The sequence below is a fragment of the Ictalurus furcatus genome, chromosome 4 (assembly GCF_023375685.1).
Source record: "Ictalurus furcatus strain D&B chromosome 4, Billie_1.0, whole genome shotgun sequence".
In the NCBI taxonomy this organism is placed as follows: Eukaryota; Metazoa; Chordata; class Actinopteri; order Siluriformes; family Ictaluridae; genus Ictalurus; species Ictalurus furcatus.
The window spans coordinates 29,964,373-29,976,488 of record NC_071258.1 but is presented as its reverse complement, the minus strand read 5'-3'; the positions used below and the strand labels follow the sequence as shown (position 1 = coordinate 29,976,488).

General features: G+C 39.1%; 1 protein-coding gene across 2 annotated transcripts in view; it reads right to left on the bottom strand.

The window, feature by feature from the left end:
- Positions 1 to 380: 380 nt before the first annotated feature.
- ets1 (v-ets avian erythroblastosis virus E26 oncogene homolog 1) overlaps positions 381 to 12,116 on the bottom strand; it is a 51,832-nt gene continuing 40,096 nt past the window's right edge. The window contains exons 8-10 of one of the 2 annotated variants that reach the window (XM_053623570.1): positions 11,012 to 11,272; positions 6,373 to 6,491; positions 381 to 5,087 (exon numbers count right to left, since the gene is read on the bottom strand). In XM_053623570.1, the coding sequence (XP_053479545.1) occupies positions 4,872 to 5,087; positions 6,373 to 6,491; positions 11,012 to 11,272 (596 nt within the window). In that variant the 3' untranslated portion in view covers positions 381 to 4,871. The remainder of the gene's footprint in view (positions 5,088 to 6,372; positions 6,492 to 11,011; positions 11,273 to 12,116) is intronic. The other variant, XM_053623571.1, reaches the window with a different exon arrangement.

Below are 12,116 nucleotides of genomic sequence, written 5' to 3'. Positions count from 1 at the left end.
AATTGAAAAAAAAAACAAACAAAAAAAACCCTTTGGAATTGAAATGCAAAGACTTGTTTTTGAAAAGCATCATAAAATAATGTTAGAGAGAACATTCTATGTGATGCTCGCCCTCCCGTTTAACAGTTATACTGTATTTGTCCACTGATTTGTGATGAGCTTTATGAAAACTCTTCTCTTGTCATAGATTATTTTGATATTAATGTCATTATATTGTATCACAGCAATGTTGAATTCTCAAATCTGCTAAATCACAAAGTGTTTATTAATTTTCCATAACAGCAGTTAATCTAAGTTCTGGCTATAATTCAAATCACAGGTTTAAATAATGAGGTCAATGTAACAAGTTAATGTAAATCAATTGTTTCTCTAGAAAGAACTCATTCCTGGGGTCTTAAATGGATCAAAAGAAATGGATTTTTAAAATGCATTGCTATTTAAGAAATCAAAAGTATATCATTGTCGATATACTATACTGGAGGGACATGTTGGCTAAGTGATTAGCACGTTTGTGGGGTTGGGGGATCGATTGCTGCCTGTGTGTACAGAGTTTGCATGTTCTCCCTGTGCTTCGGGGGATTCCTCCGGGTACTCCAGTTTCCTCCCCCAGTGCATAGACATACATTGTAGGCTGATTGTCATCTCTAAATTGTCCATAGTGTGTGAATGTTTGTGTGAGTGTGTGTGTGATTGTGTCTTGTAATGGGTTGGTTCCAGGGTGTCGTCGGTACCGAAAATGGATGGATGGATGGATGGATGGATGGATGGATAGATATACTATACTGCACATACTTTGTAATAAGTTTTCAACAATGGGAAAATCTTTAAGACTGAAGACTTTATAGCATTTTGATAACATGACCATTTTTTAAATCGTTATTTTAACTAAAACTAACACTAACGCTAAAAATAACATCAACCCATACTTGATTATTTGTCACTAGCAAGAAATGCTGTCATCATATATCAAAAACTCACATCAGCCCACTGCAACTCAGTGCAAATCAGCCCAACTCATATTGAAAGTTATGAAAGTTACATTAGTGTTTGTACATTAACCGTATGTTGATTTATATTAATGAAGAATACCTTCAATGTGATATCGTTATAATCTGATGAAACTGCAATGAGCTCTGAATTTCTTGTGCATGCTAAATGATAGTGATAGCTAGAGCTCAGACCTTTAGACTCTGCTCTATGATAATGTGATACTTGCTCAAGTAGTGTGATAGAACATATTCCATGATCAGAAACACTTCAGTTCATAATATATATACACAGTCTGATATAGCTGTTAAGCTCTGGGTGACAGCTGACACATTTCAAGTACGGTTTATAATAAACTCAACCACAAATCTTCCACATAATCTGCAAAGCTACTGCATGCGTAAGCAAATCCTACCTGTGTGTGTGTGTTTGTGTGCAAGGGGTGTGAATATTGTAACTTTATGCACAAAGTAAAACACACCAACACACTTATGTGAATTTTTTTTTTTCATGTACATTTTATAACATAACAATTTGAAGTACAATAAGAAATAGAAGCTACCATTTATAAAACTCTTCGGCAGAACTTAATGATGGGCCAGCATCAGCCTTTTCTCTATATAACTGTATATGCAGACAAGTCTTTAAATTTCATATCAACTTCTTTTTCTGTATAAAAAAAAAAAGAAAAGAAAAAAGAAAAAAAAAATCGCTACATTTGGTCCTGCTCTACCTCAATTTTTTTTTCTCCATGAAAGCACCAGCTGTCTGCGTCTCATATTTCAAAGTTTTATAAAATATAAATTATTGAAAAATATTCAAATGTTTATGAACTAAATACATTAAAAAATTTCATTTAACAAAAAAAAAAAAATACAGAAACACTATAAATTGTACAAAACAAAAGAACAACTGAATTTTTTTTTTTAAACTAAATTTTCCTCATTAATGGTTTTGTGATTTGACCTCATCACAAACTTTATGCACATGTCAATCAAAATAGTTGCTTTTGATACATATGTTCAACATTTTTTTTGTTCTTAGAAAGAATATACTTGACATTTAAGACGATATCTACTCTTCATTCATCAAGCAGAAAAAGACAGTAACATAATACCATGCGACATTTCCGGACGTTATGAAGCATGAGTTAAGGAAACAAGGAAGAATACAACATTGTCATGTAACACCTCTTAAAATCGAAAACCACGCATATGAACCATATCTCCATCCCGTTTCCATTACAGATCCAGGATCACTTCCTACAACATCTCATCAACCCACTATTCGTCTTTTAATTGAATGTAATTAAATCTGCTTATTTTATTTTATTTTATTACCCGATTCAATCCACAGTAAAAGCATCATCACGTCAATTCATTGGAAACACATAAAAAAAAAAGATGACTGGAATGTGGGTTTGGTCCTTCAGCGGTGTGGATGCGCATCGAATCCTTCAGCTCCGAGACCTCACATGCATTTCAGTGTTATTTCTCCTTCAACAGTGGCTTATTTGTTCATTCTAGGTCTTGTAATAAAGCGTTTTGAAACACAATCTGTACAAATAGACGATTCTGAAATGAAACCCATCGAGGCGGCAAGCATACCACTGTAAACAATAACATCGTGTAAATGAGACGTCTTACAGTAACTTCGGCAATTTTTTGTTTGAATTTTTTTTTTTCCCACAAGGCCTGCGTGTCCTTTGGAACACAAACCACGACTGAAAAGGCAACAGGAACCGGAGTCACCCTGCTAGCAACAGGCTTAAATAATGTATTATACTCCAACGCTGTTGAATTCTGATTCTACACACGGACACTTGCATTGTAAGACTCTCCATATATACAGATGATGATTCAAACATTACATGGTGATGTTTTCCATAAGGAGAAGTTTATTTAACATTTATGGAAAGAGTCTCCAGTGTTAGCGCTTTGTAATAGGCAGGTTTTCCTCCAGAGGAGGTCTTAAAGCCTTAAAGAAACATCTTAAAGAGATCTTTGTACTTTGTGGGGTTTTTTTTTTTTTCTTTAAAAGAACAAACTTCTTTAGTTTTCTGGAAAAATGAGCGCAAGGGAGAGCGAGGCTGGTGAGGGAATGATTCTAGCTGCTGAATGAAAACAGAACAAATTTGTTTCAACATTAAAGGGGTTAAACAAAAATAAGTGTCATTCTTTAATTAATAAAAAGTCTGCAATTGTTGGCAAATCACTGTATTGGAAGAGGAATAAAACACTTCAGGACATGAGGTTATTGGAAAAATAATGCTATGAGTCAGCTACCTTATCACACCACCTTAACGTTTATTATTTCTTTTATAACAGCATGCTCCGTTTGTGTTTTTTTCCTTACTTATACTAGTAACTGAAATCAATTCAATATCTGTGCATAATATTTTTGGCTGTATTTCAGTTGTGTTGTAGGCCAGGCCATGTTTGTGCTAACGTTATTTAGATCCGAAGCTGGCGCTACAACGACTGCGGTAGCATCATCGGCCATTTTCTTGAACGTAACGCGTCCATGTCTATCTTTAAAACAGTCTGAAACTGTTACACCCCTACTTTCTTCTGCCTATCCAAACATTATCCCTTACTATCCCATGCTCAAATCACTCACACAACCTTCACTTCAGTGATCAACAACTCTGTCAGACGTATGGCTAAGATCTCTATTACATTCAGCTATTTGTCCTCAGATACGCTAACTAAAACACAAGGACACAAGGACATACAGTAAATTTGGTCTCGGCTCATCGGGAAGCCTGTTTCCTGCTATCAATCATCTCACAAAAGAGGACTAGATCAGTTAAATGACATTTCTATTGTGTTCCACTTACATACCCTTCACTCTGTCTCATGATAGACAGCAAGATTACAGACGTGTTTACATCACATGTGCTCTCAAAAGACGGCGTAGACAAAACAAGATGTGAGGGCGAGTGACAGGAGTGGTAACATAGACATGAAACTAAGGCAAGAGATGCTTGAAGTCCTTTGTCGTAACGTTAGAGATTAGAAAAAAAAAGAGATCTGAGACGGGCCGTGCTTAACAGCTGCCTAAGATGTGCTCGCTTAGAAGCATAAGACTCCTGCTCATAAGTCGAGGGCGGGTGTGTTCACAGCTTGCCGCCCTCGAGCAGAAAAACGGCTACTTTCGGTCGTGTCTGTCACCCGTTCTCGGTTTCAGTGAGAGGCTTTTCTTTTAACTGAACTGCGAGTAAAATAGCAGTCTCTGGTCTCGCCTGCTGAGTTTTCAGTTATGCGACTTGTATGTCTTTGACTCTATACACATGGGGAAATAAAAAAAATAATTAAAAAAAAAAAAAAACATTTTTGGCATTATCAATCCTTCATTTACATATGAAAAAAGTAATACTGGCACAAACATATTAGAGAAAACAAAAATGATAATAAAAATAAAATACTTTCTTTTCGTGTGGTCCGTTTGAGGACTCTGAGACGGCAACAGTAACTTAATAGTAAATATTTCTGTAAAAGTTCCATTTTTCTGTAACTTTGGCAACATATTTATGGAACTTTCCATCCACACAATATCCACTTTAGGAACGAGTCCTTCGTTCTTTCCTAGTCCCACCCCTCTACTGCAGTCTGTTTTTAGGTGCTGCTGGGTCAAAATGGCGGCTCTGCTGGAAAACTCACTGTTTTCTGTTCAGAGCTGAATTATGATACACGCTACAGACTATGAACTTTGGTAAGGTTTGGAATGGGTCCTTTTGCGATAGCTGCAGTCATGAGCTCAAAACAAGACCGGAACCATGACTAGGTATGAAGACGGGACTTGGTTGGATCCAAAATAAACACCCACTGTTGTGAGGATAAGGGAGGAAAGTCTCGCGGCCCCGGTACTCCCGGACTGGTCTTTCATTCGTCCGTGTCGGGTTTGACATCCAGCATGGCGTGCAGCTCCTCAGGTGTGTATCCCAGAAGGCTCTTTAAGTCACACACGAAACGGTAGACATAGCGCTTGCCTGATGTCTTGTGGATGATATTCTTGTCGTAGTAGTAGCGCAGACCACGGCTCAGCTTTTCGTAATTCATCTTGGGCTTGTTCTTCCTCTTGCCCCATCTCCGTGCCACCTTCATGGGAGAGGGACAGTTTCAATCAACACATGCTTTATGCATGCTTTATTTCAGAATTATGAACGAATTACCTTCAATAAGAGATAAAGGTTTTTAAAACACAATATATTTGTATCAGGGATGCAAGAGATTATAAGAAAATGAACTGTAGGTTGATTTGCCAATTGATTAGGTCTTTGTGGGGGCGGTTTCCACCTCTTTATTGTGTTTGCTACCCCATAGAACACATCTTTATGGAATAAACCATATTGAGCAATCAATATATTATGTGAATTTGTCTTGGGTATACAGCAAATCGGTAGAAACAAGCGTGCATGGATAAACAGACAACTACAATTTAGCAAACCACTGCATGAACACGCCATTCTTCTAAAACTCCACCCCTTTGTAAAGATTTTCTAGATGTACCACTAGACATCACTAATAAACTACTAACTTGGTTTATTTGTGTATATACATACACTTAGGGTTCCTTGGATAGCTCTACCTTTCTAAAGTAATTCTACTTTAAACCCTGTGTGATAAAGGAACCCTCTGTGATAGGATTATATATAGATCCTCTACGGGTTCAAGCAAAGAGACAAGCTGAGGAACTGAACTAAAACCATGAATGTGTCTATATGTATGTGAGTGAGGTGGCCTGGGAAACCCCTTCAGAGTGAATTTTTCTACTATAGATAGATCTGATAAGTACTGAGTTTCCGTAACTGTAATATGTTTTGTAAAAGCATATAAGGTCTGGTTATCCCAAAATGTGAAAAACATCACAGACATTTTGAAATGTATGTGAATTTTGCTATGGTAGGTAGCTATCCAACAACTTGATTAAAACCTGACCCGACTAAGCGTGAGGAAATCGCAACGTTTTAGCCATCTTTATTCAGACTAACTATTTTATTGCTGCATTTATTAAACTAGCTCCTTAGAGACAGCCACAGCAACATAACGGTAACATAACCAGACCACAACTTGTACTAAACACTGATCTGTCGACTTGGTGTGTGTTTACAATCTCCAAATGAGTCATTTCAATCTTTCGACTGCTGTACACCCAGTGAGATGTAGCTTATAGATTTTCTGAATTCTTCTAGTCCAATAATAAACTACATGTGCAGTTTCCATTGAAAGCTCAGTCTTGCCCACCACTTTGCCTAATCCATGTCTGGATCTCTAAGCAAACAAAAGCTGCATTGTGACTATGGATGGACGTCTTGTTTTGCAGTCTGACCCCGTGTCTATCTCCCATGAGGACATTGCTTGAGGCGCCCTTGTGACCCCTCACCTCGTCGGGGTCGGAGAGTTTGAACTCCCAGCCGTCTCCTGTCCAGCTGATGAACGACTGGCAGGACTTGTCTGTAAGGAGCTCCAGCAAAAACTGCCACAGCTGAATAGGTCCACTACCTACAGACATGCACAGAAACAATGCAAAAAATACACATTAGTACTCATATTTAAGGAAATACACTGTATGCGTGTGCATCTTTCCTAGTATAGAGCGTGAAAACGCACTATACTTATACAGTCATGTGTATGAGCAACTTGGTGTCCCAAAAACCAAGTATCACTTCAAACATCCTCTAGCATTTATCATTATTCACTGATCTGATGGTTTTGGGGCAACTTGTGACAAAGCGTCTGTGTTGTGGTGATGCAAACATCTCAAAGTTCATTTTCCAGACTGGTGTGCACGCTGGAAAATTGCTAAACAGGCTCAGAGACACACAAAGCCCCTAGTTCTTGCCTCCTAAAAACTGTAAATTCCAGTCCGGTGACATCACTGCGGACTCTGCCCTCAAGCTAAAAATACGAGAAATACTGTATGCATGTACAAGCAGGTACATTACTGTGTGACTGCGGTGATTGTCTGTTAGAACATGTGAGCTATGTGAACATGTGGGTGTGAGAATAAACATCAGCAGGCGACAGCTCTCTGCAATCAAGAACTGACATTTCTGACTTTCTATGTTGAAAAGCAATGTGACTTCGCACAGACCAGAATCAAACTGTGCACGTTAAATCTTTTACACAAAGTGCCACACACAGTTAGACAAACCTAGCACTGTGCTCGTCTTAACCCTCTGTGGCCTGAAATAAGGCGATATAACACGTACTAAACATTTGTTTACAAGACTTTGAGAACTGGATCTTGTAGCCTACATAATGATGTGAAATCCATCCTGACCACTCATTCATACAAAACAATATCGTCATTTAACTTTTGTAAGGCACTTTTAGTGTCAGAAAGGCTGTGTTTCAGAAATGATCTCCGTCCACACGACACGACCGAATGAATACGCATGTCACATGACCATTCGTGCACACTGGGTACGCGCATACAAGTGTAAACAGGAAGTTGGTTGCTAGTCACTGGAAGGCACAACAAACCGGCGTTCCGTGCATGGCTTACGAAGTGAGATTTGTTTGTGATCGCTCTAATCGTAGCTCGCCTCTTGCGCATGTAGCAGCTGCAGTATTATAAAATACAGAACTGAACTGCACAACGGCTGTGAGAATGACGACAAAGCCAGCAAAGCTTGCGGTTCAGTCTCCGTGTTGTGTTTACGATCAAGGTAGCGTAACGGTCATGTTTTAGGGGCTTGACGAATCAGTGAAGGTTAAGCAATGATCCAGAAGACCCAATCAGGGAGCGAATGTAACGGAGCCACGCCTTCGTTTTCAAAAGTCTGAGTTTTGGTCTGTTTTACGCTGAAACGTCAAGCCCGGAGATTTAAAACTAAAACGGGGTCTCCGGCATTTCCGAAAGTCTCCGTTACTCGAGGGTAGAAAACGCAATTATACCTGTGACCAAAGCTGAATTTTCAGCATCATTACTCCATTCTTCAGTGTCACATGATCCTTCCAGAAATCATTCTAATATGCTGATTTGCCACTCGAGAAACATTTATTATTATTATTATTATTATTATTATTATTATTATTATCAATGTTATTATTATTATTATCAATGTTGAAAACAGTTGCAAGATGAAAGAAAAATAATTGACGTGTCCAGTGCACATAATGAGATGAAATGAGATGAGAGTATTACAGAAGGTTTATGGTTCATATGAGCCCACTCATCCACCTATGCGTGACCTACTCGCTCACATAGTATTGCACATACGCAGGAAAATGAATGATTCCGATGATGAAACTTGATGATTTTTAAGGCACCGTTGGGGGCGTTTCCCATTTTGCATAGATCGCCTCAGCACATTACCGTTTGAATAGCGTGTGTGTGCGATCACATTAACCATAATTAGCTGAGCCTGGAAAAACCGTACATCTCTTTAGTTTAATACAGATTAGACATTTCAAGCTTTCTTTACACATATGTTTCATGTTTGTGTGAGAAGTATTCGCTGAGTTTCAGTTCGTTTTTCAAAGCGCACGCTGTTTCTTTTCTTTATTTTACAAAAGAACAAATTTTTGCTCTTACTGTGAGTGTACACAAATAAAAGTAATCCCTTTATAGTTTCTAATCTGTCTTACACTTATCTGTATGGCCAAAAATGACGGAGTATTAGAACTGGGTGTAATATGTAAAAAATAAACACTCATCGCCGTCGGCGATGACATGGTCCCCAACAGTAAAATAAGAATGTGTGGTTGTGCTGAGGCTTATTTTGGAGAGTGTAGGCCAAAACCGGTTTGTATGCCAAGACCTGTCTGTATGCTCAACTCACCTTCAGCTCACTTTTAACTCACAGCTTATGCATTAAAGCTATACCGATACGTTATATCACACCTGCCTCAAAGCCAAGAAGCATCAGCGACACAGGAAGAGAGTGCCGTGTGATGAAATTGCCTTCATATTCGGCTTAAAATACAGCCACTGATTCTATATTCACCTACAGACAGTCAGGATTGATTGGCTTTTTACAAGCTTTTAAAGGTATCGACTTTCAGACTTTTTTTAATTTTAGAACTTAATCTTTTTATATACCTATCTATTTTTCTCGCCTGCCTGCTTCACTATAGCTGTACTAATATTCGTGCAGCTCTACCACCAGAAGCCTCAATGTCTACAAGCTTCAAGGTTCTCCACACATCTAGATTGACTGATGGGCATCAGTGTTAAGATTTAAAACCGAACACAGAAAAATAGGTTTGTGGGTTTTGCTCATCAAAGACATCACGTACCGATGTTTCTGATTTGGAATGTGAAATGTGCAAACCTCAAAGCTGTTTTTCTTCAGCTTATCAACCCCGTACATCATCTATCTCTCTCATGTACACTCAGATTATTTTCATAATTACATAAAGACATGAGGTTGTGAAGGCTAAAGACACAGGGATTTGATTGCCTATGAGTCTGAACCTAAAGCTGGCACTAATGCAAAGAAAATTAATTAAATTTGTTCCCTGTATTTCCACCAAGTGTTACACAAATTGCTGTGAAATCATAGTGATGTGTTTTTGTTTGTTTGTTTGTTTGTTTTTATCTGTAAGTCCTAAGTAAGATTTGCAATGTACATTTTTATCTTTAGAAAATAAGGTTTTGATTAAAAAAAGAGGCTAGTATACTGTAAAATGCTTTGCTACGTGTGTATGTGTGTATGTGTGTGTGTGTGTGTGTGTGTGTGTCATGTCATAGGTTTAAAAACCGTGTCTTTGTGTGCATTCGTGCTGCAGGTTCAGAAAGCCTCCCAGAGATGAAACGATAAATACACTCTCAGGTTAAGTGCACGGGGCTGCTAGCTTTTTTTGCGCTGCACCCTCTGTTGCCAAGACGACCTGGGAAAAGGGCTGAGATGCGGGCCGTAGATAAGTATGTGCACATGAAGAAAAGAAAAAAAAAAAAAAAGAAGGTAGAGGACGGAGAGGTGCAAAAGACGCCTTTCACTGTTTAAGTTGCTTTTGGGTGCAAATTGGTGGAGAAAATGGCACACACACACACACTCACACACACATGCAGGTTGAGAGAAAAAGGCAGTGGCAGCATCTCTGAGAAATACATTCAGAGCTTGCAAGCATTTCAGTAGAGATGCTGTTGTGGTTACGAAACTGGTGCAAGGTGACGTTCTTTGAATCCAAAGCTCAACGTGTCCTACTAAGTGCAGTGTTTTTTTAGGTTTAGGACACGGTATGTTTACCGGTGCATTCCTTGTTTTCTTGCAAATACTGAAAGTACTTGTAAACACGATTAAGGAAGGAATAAACACCTGAGGATGTGCTCTTATAGGAAAATAATCACTGATATGTAGAGGGTCATTAGCAGCCCAAAGTTGATTACTCCCCAATAAGACATCCTGAGATGTTTTATTTCTCTTGTACCACAGCAGTTTGCTATCAAAAAAAACATCTCTTTATTATTTATTCGTGTACGAATAACATTTAAACTGCTGAACGCCCACGAAACAAGTTACTTCCTGTTATCACTTGTTAGCATTATATCACTTCCATTATGTGAACAGCTATAAACTAGCTACTATTCTTTTTCGACATTTTGAAATACACGTATTATTATCCTTAGACATCACTGTGAATGAGCTGTTACTATAGAAACGATAAAGTGTTAGAATGAGCACATTAATATCGCCCTTGCAGAATGCTGAAACAGCTTCTGGCCAGTCAGAGGTGAGAACTCGACAGCACTGTGGTTTTAACCGTGTTTTAACTGACCCGTCACAAATTTTCAATACTTACTAAAGAACCAATTCCTAACGCAATCCCTTCTGACTAATTTCATGGGATTCCCGTGAATCACAAGTATCACTGACCCAGTTAAAACCAAACAGTTCAACTTTAACCTACTTGCTGATGACACCTTGAGACAGTTTTCTGAATGGTACTGATCTTTTATGACTAATCTGTCTGATTCGTGCGATTCATAGAATGATTCAAGTCATTCCTTTGTTTTCGTGACTGACTAACACCTGAGTCAGAGAGAGCTTAAGTCCGAGGGGAGAGAAACTGACCCGTGTAGCCAGCGAGGGCAGCGGCTGGGATGACCGGCTTGTCCTTGCTGAGATCAGAGCGCTCGCGGACGTAGTCTTTAAACGTGCCTTTGGGCTTATGGCCATGCAGGGCTGTGGGATAGTCCTCTGAGTCAAAGCTGTCGTAGGAGGGGACACGCTGCAGACTGTTGAACGACGACTGACTGCTCCATGACTGCGTCAGACGGTCACAGCTCTCGAAGCTCTCAGTGCTCTCGAATGAGTCCTGGCCTCCCAGTTTACCTGAGAAACATACAGAGAGAAAAAATATATACACTTACTGGCGTACACCTAAATCCAACGCAACAAGCTGAAATGTTGCCCTTGAAGCCAAAAGTTCCAACAGTCCCAGCTTTACAAGGTGCAATGTTTGGGAACTAATCTAGTCCAGAAGGTTTGATGTGGGGGAAACAGAAACGAGACTGGTGCTCACTGGAGCATAAGACAAGAAAATACCCATAACCATTCACGACCATTCACGACCATTCACATGCAGTTTTCTATTTCACAACCTCCATTCACTCTTTTTTTCTAATTGCAAGAAAACTGAAACCGATTTTCTCTCTATTTTAAGCCAAGGCACAGATAAAAGATTAGTGCTAACTGAACTGCACTTGGAATGATAGCTAATGCAAATTTAAAAAAAAAAAAACAACAACAAAAAAAGCAGGAATCCTGAAATCCTCAGCTGCATAATGGAAGCCACATGTGGGTTATGGTGGTGTCACAAATACTTTCCCACGTCGGGGGGGGGGGGGGGGGGGTGTTTGCCAAAATCAAGATTTAGAGTGTGCAAGGCTTGGTCATGACTGAAGGGCAAATAAATGCACAAGTCTCTCAAAACTGAGCTTTGGAGAACCAAAATGACTTCTCGGTTCTTCTCCAATCGAGGAGTGGTAGAGCGAGCAGAAGTGTGGGGGAGCAAGTGTGCTAGCAAGAACACACATTAAGAGTTTCGTGAGAAAAGCGCTGTTGACTCTTGACACCTTTGCTATCTTACGAGAAGATGAGGCGCTTGGGAAGAAGAAAAAAAAAAAAAACGCAACTCTGTCCCCGTCACCAAAGCTCACTCCATAAATTATTATAT